Below are 19,248 nucleotides of genomic sequence, written 5' to 3'. Positions count from 1 at the left end.
AGCAAAATATTTGAATAAGTTTCATTTCTCATATTTTAATTTTTGGCCTGTTTTTGCATCTCCTTTCTCTAACAACTATTTTACTCATGCCTCTTACCTCCATGCAGCAGTTAATTTAATGAGGAAGATATTTATGTATGCCATGTCATCCCCTCAATAACAGCCGGATTCTAAGCTTGCTCTGGTGAGGTACTTGTATCATCCATTTATCAAAATGAAATTTTAAATACTGAATCAGTTTGTTTATTAGTTAAGGGTCTTCTAGGAAGTATGTTACAATAGCAGCTCTAGGTGAACTATATGCCTTTTCTTTGATTCAGGTGGGTAAAGTTTAATCTTGCTTTCATTTCACATTTTTGCAATTCCTTAGATTTGATCTGTAACTCAGTAACTACCTTTACAGTGTGCTGTTTAATGGCTGTCTGTTAAATGACTGCAAAACCTCGAGAGGTAAAAGATTTACTCTACCCCTTGCATAAGTTTTGGAACCAGTGATGTAAACTGAAGCTTTTTATTTTGTGAAGAGATTGAGTTTGTCTCACAAAGACATAAGCTAGCCAGTTTAGGTGAAGAATGCACAAAGTTATAATATATCCTTTTTATGTTAACTTTAGGGCTGCACGGACAAAGAATCTGCAATGCAGTTTAAAAAGAATATCAGATTATTCTAGCCCTCTTCCACGAAATATCATGACAATTTAGACATTCTAGATTATATAATTTGTTCTTTTTAACTCCCAGCAGATATAACAAATGGCAGGAAGAAATTACAGTGGAGTAGTGTAGAACAGCTATTAAGAGCTGGAAGCCTTTAGCCATTTTGACAGAAGTGCACTCGTATTGCGCTCAAAAAAGTGAATAATTTGATTTCTTATTGCACCTTTCATCCAAGGATCTCAAAGCACTTTACAAACATTATTTTAAAAAGCCTCACAACACCCCTGTGAGGTAGGTACTTTAACCCCATTTTACAGATGGGAAATTGAGACACAGAGAACTTCAGTGACTCTATGTCATACCAGGAGTCACAGGAGCATAAGAATTATAGACTCTATATCCTTGACTGTTTCCTCCTTTTTTTCCTATAACATCCAATTTTAAACAGTATTTTTTCAGAAGAAATGGCTTGCTGGTTTCAGTGTAGGGAGTCATGCAAAACAGCACCTTCCTTTTGAAAAGGAAAATACTCAGCATTTAGATTGAGAGATTCTGCAGAGAGAGGCAATGATACTTCAGAAATAGCAGCTACATTCCTACCAAAGGACAAAGACTTCAGAAACAAGACTTTCCGGATCTGTGGTCTGTGTATCAAATTACTCACTTTTCTTCCAAGCATGGGCAAACATGATGGCTAAGAAGCTAAACCTACATGTGGTCACACAGGCTTCCTGCCCAGATGGATGGTTTCATTATCCAGGCAGCATTTCCTGATTTAAAACACTTCACTGCTCTTGCCACTGCTACTTGTCAATTCCTAAGTGCTCAGCACATGATCCTATTGCATCACCATTCCTCTCCCTTTAAGCTGTAATGCAAAGTACATGCACACATCTCCATGCTACAGTCTCTGATAGCTGGCCTATGAGAAACATTTAGCAAGACAATGTAGGCACAAATGAATTCCAAATCTTAGAAAGTTACAGCATAATATGGGGAGGGGGATTGTTTGTACATTGATGTCTCAGGGAAAATCTTGTGAGAAAGGAAAGAGGTGGAAAACCCAGTGAGCTCTCAACTTCTCCACTCCATACGGAAGAAACAGAGGTGTAGCTCTCCAAGGACCTAAGCAAGGTCTCCTAAAAGTCTAAACACTCCTACTGACATGGGATTTGGAATAGAGCCTAAGCATTTAAATATGCCTACTTCAGGGATGCACTGAACTCTGAAGTTGAACATGTGCATGAAGAATCCTTTCTTCACCTTTGCAAAATTTCCTAAAGTTCTTTTATGCTGGAAATGCTATAGGTAAAGACCCAACCAATTTTGTTGTTATAATAATTGGTTCCTTTATGGACCTTATATACTTAGTGGAAGTCAAAAGAAAAAGTTAACTGTTCACTTAGTTAATTGATTCTTGATTCTCTCTATAGCTATTCCATTATATTCCATTTTTTATTTTTCCACTTCTGAGCTTGCTACAACTACTTACAATAGTTATAATACTGGCACTTATTATTAAGACTCTCCTAGAATTATAGTATTCAATTAATAACTAATGCTCAAAGTAAAATAAAAGGAGAGTAGAAGTCATTAAGCATGGCAAGGAAGTCCTGAGCTGAAGAACACAACATGTTACAGTAGAAGTCAGTATATTATAAATTAATAGTGAGGACTACAGTGCATCAAGCCCATATAGACCTTTAAATATGCACAATTTGCCACCTTATGTATCTTTTAATTCCTTTTTTTTCTGTTATGTTTTGATCTTTTCATTTATTATAGGTACTTTTTTATCTGGTTTTGCTTGCTGAAAATTCAAGTCCTACCTTCTTTTTTTCTTGTTTCTTTTTTACTGTTTCCTAAGGACTAATCTGAATTTCTTTCCTTTTATGGAGTGATTACTAACACATAAAGACAAACACATGAAGATATTACTTTTTAATTCATCTTCTTGCCATTTAAACAAATTTTTAAAAGAATATTAATAAATTATTTTGGTATAAAAGCATTTTGAAGATTTAGTTTTCTGTGCAAATCAGTGCATTCTTGTCTAAAGGCAGAGGTGTTTTACATAACCAATGCCCTGAAACACTCCTTTTTGTCTGACCTTCATATGACCCATTATTATGCCTCTGTTTGTGTCACACCTGCATGAATAGCAAGCATCCTGATCTACAAATGTTCACACTAAGTATTGGTAGAATATGGATGTTCTTACTTGGGTTATTCTATTAATATAAAGACAGAGAGCACCAGGTAAAACAGAGCAACATACTTTTAAAATTTTCTGTCATTTGTTATTCATCCATGTTTTCCCAATCCACATCCCTATGAGCTACCTGTATCAGTAGAGTTTTGGAAAACGATCTAAGGATATCTGACAGGCCTTCTGACAAGATCATGACTGAGGTAATTTTGCTTCAAGTGCCAGACTGCAAGAGCTTCTTAAAGGTTATCTAGGTTCCGACTCAAGCCAATATGTTCAAGATTTTGTCATTTCACCACAAGATACTGTTTGCCTTTCTTTGATCTTAAGAGACTGTCACATGCTATTGACAGTGCACTGATGCCACGGAATCATGCAGTAGCTGAGGCTGGAAGGGACCTCGCAAGGCTTTGTGGTACAACACCTGCTCAAAAAAAGTGCCAACTTAGAGCACTTATCAGGGCCCTGTTCTGTTAGTTCAGCTTTAAGGGTCTTCCAGGATAGAAATACCACAGCATCTCTGGGAAATCTATTCCAGTGTTTGACCACTGTCATAATCAGAAATTCATTCTTATTTCTAAATGGATTGATTTTTTGTTACAACTTGCATCTTGTCTCTTGCTACACACTAACATCTTCTGTCCACTCTCTGTGCAAGTAGCTGAAGCCTAAGTTCTCCCCTTAGCTTTTTCTTCCTCAAGTGAACAAACTAGGTTTTTTCAGTGTTTCTGCACGTCGTGTGGTCCAGCTCTTTAATCATCCTGGTTGTTCATCACTGGACTCCAATATTTCAAGATGTGCGCTGATGGACAAAATGATGTCTTTGGAGCATCTTGTGATGATGCTCCAAAACTAGGCCTATTACTCCACATAAAAAACAGTAAGTGCTGCATAAAATGGAATAATAATTTCTTTTCCTTTTGGTTTCTGTTTTTCAAGTCTTTTCATCCTGACAGCCTTTATTTCCAAAGTATTATTTCCGTAAGTCAAAAGGCAATTAATTTTCTGGGAATTATCTTGTTTTCTTCCACCACAGAGACAACAGAAAATACTTTTTGGTTACCTACAGGCATGCCTTTAAGTAGGAAAGGTCCTTGATTTGTATGAAGCCTGCTTGTTTGGTTTGCGGTATCTGCAATATTTGGTATAAAGGCATATGTTTAGGTTTGAGAAGAAATTTGCTGAGATTATCTGTGAACAGAAGTGGATATGCTGGGTTTGCAAGGGCAGGAAATTTAGCCAGTCACTCCCACCTGGTCCACACTTTGTGAATCAAGTTCAGGCAGCCCTTAATTGTTTTAACTTGACTTCTGTCTGGGCAGATAATGAGATGGCTTTAGCTGATGACTGGCATTCATTTCATCCTACTTTTTCTCCCCAGGAAGTCAATATGAGGGAGGCAAGATATTTTATCTCACAGCCTTATAATGATTCAATGGAGTTTGGCAGTTTCTTGCCTTCTCTCAGGGTTCCACAGCTCAGCAGGGCACCAGGCAATGAGGAAACCAAAGCTATTCTCCAGATACTGGGATACAGCAGGAAGACAGCAGGGGAGCAGAGGACCAGCTGCACTGATGGCAAAACACCCACTCAGAGAGCTCCTGGTATGGAGCTTCTCATGGGGCTATTCCTAAGAGTGCTCCAGAAACAGTGACCTGTGCCTATTCACAGTGACCTGTGAATATCTCTCCATATTCATTGCTTTACAAAGGATGCAGCCTGAAGAACACATTTTTCAGTTCATAAAGCAATATTTTCTTTCTCACTGAGACAAGAGGTTGGAATCCTTAGTATAGGGATACATAATCTCTTTTTACTGGGTTTTTTTTTCAGCTCAGATCTCTGACTCAGTTGTCAGGCCATACTGAACATGTCTCCATATGAGCTACTCATCTAGATTCCATTTACAGCTAATGGACAAAAACATGCATCCTGGGATATGATTTTTCATCCTAACCTAGGTATCTATAGTAGATTGGCTGAATTATCCCCCAGAAGTGACTGTTTATCTTGATTCATTATCAATTAAACTGATGGGGTGAATCCTATTCATATTGCTTTCACTCAAAATTTTCAAGTTGATCCTTGCTGAATTTCAATGGTATCTTTAGTATGATACAGTAGGAACTGCTCAGTGAAAGGAATGAGGAGATACCCAAAAGAAGCTATCTTTTGGTTGTAGATAGACAAAGATATATCAGGAAAGGCTGATGTGGATGGGATGCTACAGATGCTTTGGATGGGATGTATGCTCATGACTGTATAATTTACATTATTGTTTGGTCTCCATTATAAGTTTAATTACTTTTTTATAGTTGTGTTTGATTACCAAAAAAAAGCCTGTTTGTGCTTTGATAAACTGACCTGACTGGCCAAAGGGACAGAGGCACATATCACTACCATTCTAGAGGATGACAGAACTGCTAAATATTGTATTGAAATATGGCATTGAAATTTCTTCTTCATGTCTCTTTTTATCCCCTCAGTGAGTTCAGTGCCAAAGAATCTGGAAAGACAAAGAAATCTATACGCACAAGTGCCAGACTTTACTTCATCTGAAATGTAAAAGTTTTAGTTAGGGTGTTTGTTCCTTTATTTTTATCCCTTCATCTAGCTTTTTAATCTGCATTTGTCTCATTCCCTATGTTCTCATGACAGGAAAGGCTGAGTAATAATCCATAGTGTAAGAAGAAAGTAAACACAAAGAATTCTTTACGTCTTTGGTTATAGCCCTCTATTATTAATATTCTCTTCCGTCCCTATTAATTAATGATGGAACAGTAAATGGAGAAGTCGAATGTGATTTTTCATGCTGCTATACTCTTAGCAAGGCTCTGCCATGATTTTGAGTTGAGTGACTTAGCAGTTTTCCAGCAGTGTCCAGATGAAGTGAAGAAGCACTGGTTAGGGACCATTCCCAAGGAGTTTGAATGTGGTGAACGTATTTTGGATGGTAAAAGATTAGCTGTATATGCACACAAATCATGCAACAGTTGAACTCAGCATTAAATGATTGGACTATTGTCTGTTTTATTCACTCACATGGATGTAGTCACTGATTAATGTGACTGAAGGGACAAAGGCAGGAAAACCCATAAGCTGGGATAAATGGAGAACACATTTCAGAAGGAACAAGTAAGGCAAATATAAACCATTTACCATGGGTTTACACGGCAAGGTTTTGGTAGCAGGGTGGGCTACAACTTCCAGCAACTTCCCTATGTTCAGGAGAGCCAATGCCAACCAGCTCCACTGCTGGCAAAGGCTGAGCCCATCAATGATGGCAGGAAGATCTCTGTGATAACATATTTAAGAAGGCAAAATACAATTTATTGGGCAGAAGTAACTGCAGACAGAGAAGAGTTGAGTGAGAATATGTGAGAGGAACAGGAGGGGTAGGAGATGCTCCAGTCACTGGAGCTGAGATTCCCCTGCAGCCTGTGGTACAGACCACGGTGAGGCAGCTGTGCCCCTGCAGGCCATAGAGGTCCCTGGTGGAGCAGAGATCCACCTGCAGCCTGTGGAGGAGCCCACATCTGAGCAAGTGGATGCTTGAAGGAGGCTGTGAGCCTCTAGGAAGGCTGCAATGAAAAAGGCTCCTGTCAGGATCTGTAGCCCTACGGAGAGAGGAGCCCGTGGTGGAGCAAGGTTGCTGGCAGGACTGGTGACCCCATGGAGGACCCATACTCGAGGAATCTGCTCCTGAAGGGCTGCACCCTGTAGAAAGGGACCCATGCTGGAGCAGTGTAAGAACTGAAGCCCATGGGAAAGACTCAAACTGAAATTCATGGAGGACTGTCTCCCATGGGAGGGATCCCACAACTGAACAGGGGAAGGACTCCTTTCCCTGAGAAGGAAGCAGTGGGAGAAACAACCTGTGATGAACTGCCTGTAACCATCATTCCCTTTCTCCCTGCACCACTGAAGAGAGCAGGAAGACCCTGGAAAAGAGGCTTTATTTTGCTTCTCATTATCCTCCTCTGATTTTTATTGGCAAATTCAAATAATTTCCCTAAGTTGACTCTGTTCTGCCTTTGAAGGCAACTGGTGAGTTATCTCTCAGATAACTGGTGAGTTACCTGACTTTATCTCAGCTCAGGAGGGAAATGATAAGAGTGGCTTTGGTGGACACCTGGCACCTAGTAAGGCTACTCCAGTCAGCCAAGTACACATATACAGGGGGCCTCAAAAAAGAGAAAATGGTGACTCAATGGCTCTTAGCAAGCTGCAAAGAGTCTTTAGCACCTTCTGTTTATTTGCCATCTACCTGTACAGATAGCCCATGTGACTGGAAGTGTGTAAGAATGAGAGTACCAGACAGCTGTTAAATGCAGGAAATGTATGCTACAGTACCAGATATAGATCACCTTTTATGTCACTATAGCATCTGGAAAGGTATTTCCAGTGAGGCTCTTTCAAGTACCTGTTCATCTGAAGACCTCACACTGCTCCCATTTTAGAATTTGAGTGATTTCACATTGCTATTTATATCTGCACTGGAATATCTGTCCCAATGATGAAAGCTTGTATTTTTTAAAAGAAAAGTATTTGCTGGAAAAATGTAACAACCTACATATTTACATACATTTCTATAAATTTCCAACTAAATATGTACCTACTAGCTATGATGGGGTGACTTTGTTGCCAGTCTCACAGGGCCTAAACCGAGTTCAGCAGCACAGCCTCAGTGCATGGCTGAAATCTGTGTGCTGAGAATAACTATCCTCGCAGAAACAACAAGCAACAAACAAATAAATCAAACAACCACAATAGCCAGTTTTCCAACATGCATGCATGTAGATACAGAGAAACACTTACACCATACAAAACTAAAACCTGAGTCTGAGTCTGGTCTCAGGATCCTTCAGCCTAGAAGCTATTTTGCTGGAGTCCTCTGGTGAAAGTAATGTATGTGAGATAAAGTCAATACCTTTACTTCTGCCTGAAATTATTTATGTTGGTTTTTTTTTCACCTTAACATATTGCTCCCTTAAAATTGCCTTTTGTGTGACTATTTTTAGATTCTAGTCTCATTAACTTAACTTTCTGTGCACTAAAGTATCTGAGCCAATGGAATTAACCTATCCAACATGAACTTTTCCTCTCTGTTCTTTTGTATCTGGTGCTGTATTATGTTTTATGACTTAAAATGAATTTATTAAATGGAACTGCATCGAATCCATTCCTAAAACTCAGATAAACTGTGTACATTATTTCTACATTGCCTATCTTCTTGATGTGCAATTTGCAGATTTCAAGCAAAACACTTACTTGCCAGAGGAAAGTAATTCTTTCTTTAAAAAATACAGTGCTATTAATTTTAGTTATGCATTTTTTAAACAGTTAGTAATTTGGATTCATTGCTGTTTGTATCTTATACAGACATCAAGTATAGTTTAAAAATCCTTATTTACAGTACTATAAAAAGTCTGAGAGAGTCCACACATATTGGATGGGGTTCTAAAAGTGCTCTGAATGTGTCTAGTTCTGATTCTACTAATGACAATGATAAAGAATTCTATTATTAAGAAAATAAGACACAGTAAACTACTTCACATCATGAACTATAGGAAAATGCTCTCATATAACTAGGGAGGAGAAAATATAGCAAAAAAAACTGTGCTGCATTGCCTGTTGGTGTGGGCATTTTGTTTAGCCCTGATCTTAAAGCCTTTTAACTTTTAATTTAAAGATTCTTTACTGCAGCTTTCACATCTGTCATTTCCTGCTGTCCATGAAGGAATCCTAACAGCCTATTTCATTTGCTCTCTGCCGTATTCCCATGCTCACCTCCTAAGTGTTTCTTTACATCTTTCTGCATTTTTCTTTCCTGCATAAGCCCTGTCATCCCTTTTACATTTGGAACTTATTGTTCCACCTCTGGGTCTGAAGACCCTCCAGCTGCTGAATCAAATGTTTTTCTTAAACTCATATCATATCTTTAATGAGGATTTCAACATAAAACACTTTAAAAAAATCTTACAAATAGCATCAGTAATCTCTAAAACACTTTCAGATTAGACTTCTCATGTGGCATGTTGTACAGAAAAGAACAATCATATTCCTCTATTTCTTGGTGATACAACTACATCTATACTCATCTGTGCCTTAAACCTGGGAGACACCTTAACACCAATCAATCGTTCAAAGCTCTGCTCTGATGTGTACAGCTCCAGCCTTACAAAGCTCTCTGCCTATCTGCTATTTAAGCACCAAAAGATTCTAGACACTGGATCTTTTCACACATAAGTTTCCAGACAAACCTAATCCAACAGTTATGGCTCTAATGTACACCTGAAAGAAAAAGGCTTCCCATGAAGTGTTGCTTTGATTGGCTAGCCTAATTTGTAGCCAAGGAAAGAATGGTTTGTTTCCTTCTTCATTTCCCCTGCTCACCCCCATTTGCCCATCGCCCAGGTAATACACATTGTTTAGTGGGTAACTCACTAAGGAAACAGAAGAGTAAAAGCTCTCATGGTTTATATAGATTCCATATCATATTTCCTAAAAACATTTGCTAGTCACCAGAATAAAAGCTAGACTGGATTCAAGCTCCATTAGGGAGCCAAAAACACAAGAGTAGAATAAGACCCATACTTTAAGACCCATACTTATTTTAATGCTAATTGGTCATGCAAAAATACAATGTGTTTATTGTAGATGTTATACAAGGACACTTGCCTTGAAGAGAGAAATTCAGCGTCTCTTCCCTGTGCCCACGACTGATTTTGTAGCCTAATATTAAGAAGTCAAGCCATAAGATGGTTACAGGGTCCCTGGAGCAAAGACAGAGCTCAGCATGGCTTGCTTCCTCAGGAGAATGATCCCCTTTGGCCTACAGCAGTCCTTGAGTGCTTCTTCCGGGGTGTGATGGAGCTCCATCACCGTGTGTGAGAGCATTCCCTATGCAAAGCAGTCACTGGTCTAGTCCCCAACCTCCTGTGCTCGGAACGAAGGACATGGCATTGAACTCCTGCATCACTTGTTACACTTAGCTCAGGCACCTGCATTACAGATAGGGACACAATTTTCATTCCATTCTATCATGAAACATTTATCTTGTTCCATAAATGTAACAGGATCCTTGGAACCTAATCATAAAATTCCAGTTTCTATTCATCTAAAAATTGTTCTTTTTGCCTGTATTTCCAGGGAAGGACATTCATAGACTGTGCTCACTAGATAATAAACAAACACTACTATAAAGTTTAGTATACTTTTTATAAGTCCAACTTCAGCCCTATTCCTAAAAATCATTCCATAATAATGATCTGATATTCTCTATTTGCACTATTACTTTTTAAAATATATTTTTCTCTTAATGATCTGAGGGCGAAGTTTTATTCAACACATTGCAATAGAAGAAGAAACAATTTTTAACTTTCCACTGGATGCCAGCCTTAAAGTTGAACAATGTTTTAATTATTGCAGATGGCAGAATGACAATATTCTGTAAATCTTCAGCCCAGTTTTTTACAGGGTGTCCAAGAAATTGCTTAGCAGATGTATCTTGTTTATACAGAACTCTATAATAAGTGGAGGCAGTTGGTGGAACAATAGATTTGATACAATAGAAATCTGAAGCAAAGCAGTTGCACAGCTTGCCTTAAAGTATATGAATAGTAAGGAATCTCACCACATATGCTTTGTAATGACAGAACCCTAGTCTGACAAGGGCCTGAGCAGCTTTGCAAACACTCCTGTGTTAGGTGACTGGAAGTGTTCATGACACACAGACCTTGCTCTTGTTCTGTCAGTAATCAATCCACGTCTGTGGAGCACAAGGAGGAAAATGTCTGCTTGATTTGTCTGGTTTTGTAATTTTAAGTTCAGTTCTTCTGTGGCATTCCTTTAGTGTCACAGCAATACTAGTGCTTGCTCTTCCTATTTAATAGTATAGGCTGAAAAATTAAGCTTTTGGGACGACAGAACTATCACATGATGAGTTCACCTAATAAACCCCGACTAAATCTTGAGTTGTCAATCCTGTTAACTTTCTCTGACAGAGCCACCACAAATTTTTGCTATAGAAATAATGTTTACTGCAGACAGCATATAATATATGACACACTCTCCATGTGGTGATATAGATACTTGAAATGCTTCATGTTAGTGACAATTTTCAGTACTTTCTGCATGAAGCCTTAATGTAACCACATAATTGTGAGGATTTCAGTAACATTGACCAAACCCAGTCTCCTTAAGGTGGTTTCTTTCCTGTCATTAGTTTGGTTTTGTTTGTTTGTTTGGGGTTTTTGTATTCTGCTAAATGATTTGGCCTTCCTTGCTGTTCAGCTTGCTTAGAACAGCAGAATCTGTAGCTCCCAGAATCTACTGTCAAGGAAAAATATTGAATACATTAATTTACAGAAGGGCAGGTATTTCTTATGATAAAAAATACTATGTCATATGTGATATCAGTGACAAAAGAAAAGAATTCAATTGCTTTGATACCTATAAAATAAGGAAGAAATGCATCCATAACACAAGTCTTCAAAAGTACATATACATGTTCATTAGACATCAATGTTTTTGTTTCAAAAGAATTCTTTTTTAGGTTTATATGTTTCAGTTAAAAAAAATTTCTGTGATTTGAGGCATTTTCTAGGACTGCAAATTTGATTTGTGAGAATGGACATGGATCAGAAGAAATTATCAACCCAGTCTGTAATTTTATTTAATTTTATTATCTCCTGGAGGAGCTCTAATAAGGCAAAATTAACTCCCACAGCTACCAAATAAAGTTCTCTGCTTTTCAGGGTAAAAAGCTACCGTTTGTGTTCACTCTTTTAGGACAAACACTGTAAGCCCAGCGAGAATTGTGAATTGATAGGGTCATCAAAATTGCTCGTAGAGCTGCACTCTAAACACAAGAGGAAAACCAGGAACCTCCAATACTGACCAAGCAAATGTTATTTTAAAGACTCATTACTTCTGTAGTGTCCAGAAGGATTCACACAGAATCTGTGGTCACTGTGTAAGGTGCAGTACAGTGTGGGCAATGGACTCTTTGAAGTAGCACTGTGACAAAGCAATTCAAAGAGAGATCATGAAGAGATCAGTTCTGTACAACCCCTGGATACGTTTCTAAAAGTGACATATTCCAGATGTGAGACCTTCTACAAAAGCGTCAGGTCATTTACAAATATGGATGCAAAGAGCTGCTATATAAATTGAGTTAATTATTGGTTCTTTAAAGCACTACATCATATAACCAACTGGCTTCTTGGCACAATTGTGCCAAAACCAGATCATTGGCAATGAACAGGTTACAGAGAGTCTAAGTGAGAACAGAGCTACAGCTCTAAGACTACAGCACTTTAATTTCTTCTCCAATCCATCTTATTCCAGAAAGAATTAATTTTACAGTAAGATCTTGCCAGACATCAAATGAAATAGGAAAAAGTCAAGGATCTACTCAGCATTTTTCTGCAGACAGAAGGATGCAATGGCAATGCAGAAAAGGCAGCCTTTCCCTGAGGAGTGCAACCCGTGAGAATCCAAAGCAGTGCTACACAGACATGCTTCCTTTCCAAACCTACTGCTCTGGCAAAACTAGAGAAAGCTTTGGTCTCAGACAAGCCCAGAAACAATTTGACAGTACAAGGGCCCAACATCACATGTTCAGCTAACACTGAATGAAGGGGTTAGTGTATTAAAAACACAATAAAGCAGCCCCATGCCATGTGAAACAGTTTAAGAGCAAAGCAGCATTGAAGTCTAAGATGTGGTGCTGAATGTGCTCCTTGATGCTTTTACCAAGGCCCTCAGTTCAGACCATGAACGCTTTAAGTATGCCAGTGTCCTCTACAGAATTTCTGCTTACATCAACTGAAGTTGTGTATGATAGAGATCTATAATCTGTCTCATCAAAGGTGAATAATCTCCTTACACTCCTTACAGAAAGCTATAATTGAATAATTTGCTTTTGGAGGATATTCCACATTATCATTTAAGTCCTTTTGTTTGTAGGAAAGGAGTTAAATATATAAGATGGAGAGTTAAATAAATCTAAGTTTTTAGACACAGCCCAGAAGTTTTACTGAGCTTCTGAGTTAAAAATTCAAATTGAAGTAAGTCTTCTAAAATAGTTTTCAAACAGAGAAAACTTAGGGATGACATGTGCAACATATCACCTCACATAAACAGAACTCTACTGACATAAAGCTATTCTTGACTTGTCTTGATGCAAACAACTCAGTATCAGACCCAATCTTACTTCAGAGAATTTAAAATTATGTTTAAATATTGCTGTTTAATGAGTTTAAATTATATTGTCTATGTATAGTAAAGACCTTGAGCATGGAACACAGTAAAAAGCAGAATTTACTAACACTTGAGTCATATTTAAGCAATCAACAAACCAACCAACTGAACAACCAACCAACCAACCAACCAACCAATCAACCAACCACAAACACATAACAATAACAAGAAGATCCAAACTTTTTCCACAAGAACTAGAAGTATCCAGGGGGTATTTACCACCTAGCTGTTTCCCCACCCTACTCCAACAACCTTGGGGTTTCCAGGCCTGAACTACCAGTACCAAATGTTTTAATTGCATTATTTCCAACAAAAGTTTTTAGTGAAAATGCTGAGGCTTAATCTCTCAGTATGAAATATAAACAGCTAAACAGCAGAACATGTTGTAATCCGTGCTTGCTTCTTCAATGGAAAAAGCAGTTATCACAGATTCACAGAATATTCTAAGTTGGAAGGGAACTCCAAGGATCATCGAGTGCAACTCTTAAGAAAATGGCTTATAAAGGGATCAAACACACAGCTTGGGTAATATTAGCATTATGCTCTTATCAACTGAGCTAATCTCGGTATCAATAAAAGTTCTTATCCTGAGCCTTGACTCAACAACTCAACAACTCCCTGGCTTGAGCATTTAACAAGACCAGAGACTGGAAACTAGACCAGAAAGTAACTTGAACTTTTTATCCAGAGGAAAAGAATGCACTGGCCAAGATAAATGTTGTCCAGCAGCAACTCTAATTTTTTGTTTTCTTCAAGTGGCTATTATTAGGGTGTGAGACATGCTAAGCACAGGCTATCTTCTTTAATCAAGGTACAGTACAACAGTAAAATGTATTAGCAAAGAGTTTACATCTGCTTTGTCTTATGTAAACATCAGGTATTTTTTTAGTCTTCTTTGGCCCCGAAAAAGACACTTTTTCCCATACACATTGTCCTAGGCAGTGAAATTATGCTTTCTGGCCTCTTAATTTAAAGCTATAATTTACTAGGTGTTTTGTCTGTGAGTACACGTGAGTTTAGCTCTCTGCTCTGATTAAGACTGATCGCCTACTGTGTTCATCAAACAGATGACCACTTTCCTTCTAGCAGTTTGAATAAATGAACATGATTAGTGGTCAGCAGGCTGACAGATGACCTTGCTAATACAGATAGGTTGTCTTCATTTCATCAAGATGTTTACGTTATCAGGAGTGCTTTCAGCAGCATGCACAGCTGGAAAGCTCTGTGGCAACATGTTTTCCTCAGCACATGGGCTTCTTTCATCTTTTAGATTAGTGTTTGCATCTTTTCTTGCTTAGAGGACACAAGTGCTTCAGACACAATCTGCTAAGGGGATCAGGAAGATAGTGGAGGGCAATAACAATCCTAATAGAGCTGGTAGATGGATTTCACATTTTGAGGGTCTATCTGTGTTGAGCTCATGCAAATGAAAGAAAAACACAAAACATTATGAAGTTTTTTTAAAACAATCCTACAATTTAAACAAATATCGTTGGATTCAATGATCTTAGAGGTCTCTTCCAACCTAAATAATTTTATTATTCTATGAAATATGAAAACAGGTAGAACGTCTAAGCCCATGTGCTAGCTTTTCTTATTAGAAAAACCTGTACTGTGTTTCCTTTGAATACACACTGCTATCTGGTTTACAGCTATTTCTGAAGTGTATTTCACTTGAAAAATTCGGTGCAATACCACATATTAGTATACTGGTTATGCCAATTACTTTGAGTTCAAAAGAAAGTGTAAGGGACCATCTAAAAGACTCCTAATTCACCTGTTAAGAAATTGCACTAATTTCTGTAGCATCATCTGTGAAATGGATTTGAAAGATGTATCAAATTTCCTTAGGTCTGGAATCAACCTAACTCCTCCTGTTCCTGATTAGAAACTATCTGGAGTACAAGCAGTCTGAATGTCTTCATGTAATATGGACTAAATGGCTCCTTGGAACATTCCAGGACCTTCTCCAAGGGAGATTTTTTTTTAAAATAGAAAAGCATTGTGAAATGGTCTTCAGGATCCAACTACCTGAAGCAAGCTCATCTCAAAAGAAGGTACTTTGGTTTGTCTTGAAAACTGAATGCACACTTCAGTTTTTAATCTAAAGGTTCTTGGCAGTTGCCATCACAGAGAACAGGTGCTCCAAAAGAAGCCTTTACTCTCACTCCTTCCCATTTGTATTTCAATTTACAGGTTAGGCTATCACAGGTAACACAGGTCATCTCTATCTTTCCCTTTTTTCCCTAGGACAGAAGGGAAATCCCAAAGATTCATCTTTCCTTTAGCAGTTGTGCTGAACATAAGGGCTTCTCAAGTCTCTTCATAAATAGGTGGATAAATACTTGCTCTTCAAAGAGATTCAGATTTAATGGAAATTTAGAGGATATGCTAGCTATTGATGGAGAGTTTAAAACATGAATTTTGGTTCAAAGGATTGTGTAGAGAACTACAAGCACAGAATTTAGGACCCATCAGAAAAAGTTTACTTCATTTTTTTCCTTGTAGTTTTAAATTGATATTTTGAGATTTATCAGACTGTTAGGATAGATTTGTATTTTCCAAGTCCTTTAGATTACTAATGATAAGGCTACAAAGACATGATTTTCAAAAAGGCTGTGATGGTTTCAGTGAATGCCCAAGTATTTCCAATAGGAATTGTTTATCTACATTACCTGTATACTACTTATATCTGCTGAGAACGCCATCCAAAATTCCCATTCCTTTAAGCAATAAAGGAATGGGCAATGACACAACAGTGACATACCTGAGTTTCCCAGGATTTGCCCTTTTCTGCTAGAAAACTGAATTTGACCTAAGAAACAGTAAAATACCTTACTCTTACAGTCCTACCCTCTCCCTTCCCCCTCCTCCCCATTTCTGCCTCTGTAGTCCTATCCTATACTTGCTGATGGAATTCTTCTGTCACCAATACTTATGATTTTAAGTGTTCCATTCACCTAGATTATAGCTACTTCTGGAACTTTTCTGAACTGCGATCATCTACAGCACTAGTGACAGAAACTTTCATGAGAACTGTGTAGCCATCCTGGTGACCAGTGGAAAATTCTGCATTTTGTTTCTAGGGACAGGAATACTATGGCACATTAAGACTTCCTGCTATGGTGACTTATAAGGTGGTTTGCTACAATATTGTAGTGAACCTTGTAGTGAGCAGCAAGTGATTGACTATTAAATTCATAGCTGACAGATCTAATTTTCCAAATAGTCAATACGTAAAGGCAAGAGTCATATTCAGGCCATGTAGTTTAAGAATACCTAATTTTACACTTTATTTTTCTGGAAAATCAGCAGTCCAAATTCTATCAATGCAGATTATGCTACAAGCAGGATAAAGTGAAACATCTATATTCCTACTGGAAATCATAGGAAAGAAACTATTTTTAAAATATGATTTATTGATTAGCCTCTAGACCTCACAACAACCAAACTGTCATTACTCTTTACTCTTTGGCATAGACATAAGGAACTCCATACTACCTTCCTAATTAATTGCTAGAAACTTTTCCTTGTAAATCATCTCTGCTCTAACTAGGACTGTTGCATACTGACTACTATGTTGACACTCAAAAGGATCATGAAATACTTTTCAAATAAAATCCTATAATCACTTCTCTGATTTCAAGAGGAATTTTTCTTAATGACTATATCATTATCATAATCATTTATATAGAACATATATTTATTTATTAATATACTTTTGTTTTATTACTGCAATCGCATGAGTTCCTAAGAAAAACTTGACCTATGTAAGTTTTAATTTCAAGTAATATGCAGAGCAGCTAATAGAGGTACCTTTGTAAATTTTTTGCAGTTCTTAACCACAGCCTACTATATATGGAAGGAAAGCAGTCAAAAAACAATGTCAGCCTCTTCACATTGATTAGGACCACTAACTGCATGTGTAACTGTGTTAGAATAAGTAAACCACTGTGTTTCATTATCATAGAAAAATAAACTGAGGATCAAGCCTGCTGGCTTGACAGAAGCAATTTTTTTGAGCTCTTGAGTTTTGCTTTAGGTTTGTTTTTTTTTTTTCCTTTCATCATTTTTGATAGTGTAGATTCAAAGTTTTAATGTCAGCTGAAATCACAGCAGCAGTTGCACCATAATCTATACACCAACAAACTTAGTCGCCACTATTTTTAAAGAAACTGCTGGACATCCCACACTTGCTCATTAAGAGAGCAACAGCAGTTGCACATCAGCCTCATCTAACACAGCTTCTCTTCCAGGTTCTGAAACAGCAGAGTTCCCTGCAAAAGGAAATTACTTCCTTGTTGCATCAAACTCATGCAACTTTTAAGACTGACAATTTATCCTCTACTAATTTTGTGGTAATTCAGGCAATTGAGGAAACGCTACAGATGCAGTATCTGAGAAAACTCTGATAGCCACCCAGCTGGCCACCATCTCACCCAAAGAGAAAGAACACTTCCAAAGTCTTTAAGATTTAAGGTCTGACCTTACAGAATGCTGAAACAAAAGTCACACAACTTTCATACCTGGTTCCTAAGAGGAATCCAACTGAGGAGTGCTGAAAGCTTTTCTTATATTTTTATTGGTTAGAAAGGTGAATCTACCCAACCAAAAACGTGTTCCCTGGAAATGGGAACAAAATACTTTTTAGATAGCTCATTAATTTTTGCATGATTCCTTCATTTCACCCCAGTGCATTATGATGTCTGTCATCAGCATAAGGAGCAAATGGACAGTGATTACATATTTTGAAAGTATTATATGAAGTCCAATATCCCAAAAAAAGAGAAAGTGGAATAGGCTAATCACAATGCTACTGCATTAATTTGGTTACTACCAGTAACCTGTATGTCTAAATGGCATTTATGCCATGGCATGATAACAAAAATATATAAAATTTAGAAAGACGTTATCTATGTAAAACTGTCACTCACTGTATTTTTAATAGAATCAACTAAAGCACACAAATTGAAGTCTAAAAGAACCAAAGTATATTATAATAGTTAGTTCTGAATAGTTTCTTATGGTGGGGGGAAGTATAGGGCAAAATTTTCAATGGGAAGAGGTCCATTTTTGCTCACAAAAATTATCTGCAAACTTGTGACAGAATTTATGTGGGCAATTGTTGACATCCTGTAAACAGATCTAGCAAATACTCTTGCAAATGATCAGTACAGGCACCCAGCTGTAGCTGATGCTTTGCTTGTACCTTGGTGAATATTCTCCTGGTAAATTCATGCATTAATCCACACTAGGATTACATTTTACGCAAGCATTTTTAGCACAAACATACCTCCACCCTCCTTGTTTGAACTGTGAGTGCTGGTGTATTAAAAACATTTGGAAGACAGACTTATTAAAATAAACGTTAAGAGGACACAGTGGGGTATATTTTCAGTGTGGAGCAGAGAGACTTAACTGCATGACTTCCATTAGCTTTAATGAGAACTGAACAGCTAAATCCTCACACACCACACTAGAAGATTAACCCAGAAAACACACATTGTTTACTTTTTACTAATACTCTGATTATTACCACGTTCTTCCTCCTCCTCCTCTTCTTCCTCCTCTTCTTCTTCCTCCTCCTCTTCATCCTCCACATCTTCACCTTCCTCTTCATCCTCCTCTTCTTCCTCCTCAATCTCCTCTTCTTCTTCTCGATCTATCTCCTCATCATCCTCCTCCTCGTCACCTTGCTCCTCATTATCATCAGAATATTCCTCCTCCTCTTCATCCTCTTCCTCCTCTTCCTCTTCCTTTTCATCCATCTCCTCTGTTCCATCAGTTTCATAGCACTCATCTACTGAAGAGTTGTCTGCTTTAACCACAAAGGGTTTTCTTTTGGGGGCTGGTTCTTGGGGTTGCTTATCTTGTGTTTTTCTTTTTTTTGCCAATGGACAGCCATAAACACTGTTCAAAAATAAAAGATGAAAATTATAACATTATCCCCCAGATTTTATTTAGTCATATTCTAATACTACATCATGATTAGTTGCTGTTCACAAAATGCATGTTTTCAAAGTAAAGTTATGTTTAGGCAATGATGACCAAGGGGAAGGACACAAAACCTGTGAAAATGCAACTGACTATTATTTGCCTGAAAATGTCACACATAC

At 37.7% G+C, this 19,248-nt stretch overlaps 1 protein-coding gene across 20 annotated transcripts in view; it reads right to left on the bottom strand.

Annotated features, from left to right (window-relative positions):
• Positions 1 to 19,248, bottom strand: part of MYT1L (myelin transcription factor 1 like) — a 310,753-nt gene that overhangs the window by 85,625 nt on the left and 205,880 nt on the right. For 13 of the 20 annotated variants that reach the window (XM_066547254.1, XM_066547257.1, XM_066547259.1 and 10 more), the window contains one exon: positions 18,669 to 19,042. In XM_066547254.1, the coding sequence (XP_066403351.1) occupies positions 18,669 to 19,042 (374 nt within the window). Of the gene's footprint in view, positions 1 to 18,643; positions 19,043 to 19,248 lie in introns of those variants that run through there. The other 7 variants (XM_066547272.1, XM_066547256.1, XM_066547261.1 and 4 more) reach the window with 2 other exon arrangements.

The sequence above is a fragment of the Molothrus aeneus genome, chromosome 3, assembly GCF_037042795.1.
Source record: "Molothrus aeneus isolate 106 chromosome 3, BPBGC_Maene_1.0, whole genome shotgun sequence".
Lineage (NCBI taxonomy): Eukaryota > Metazoa > Chordata > Aves > Passeriformes > Icteridae > Molothrus > Molothrus aeneus.
This window is presented reverse-complemented; position numbering and strand designations above follow the sequence as displayed.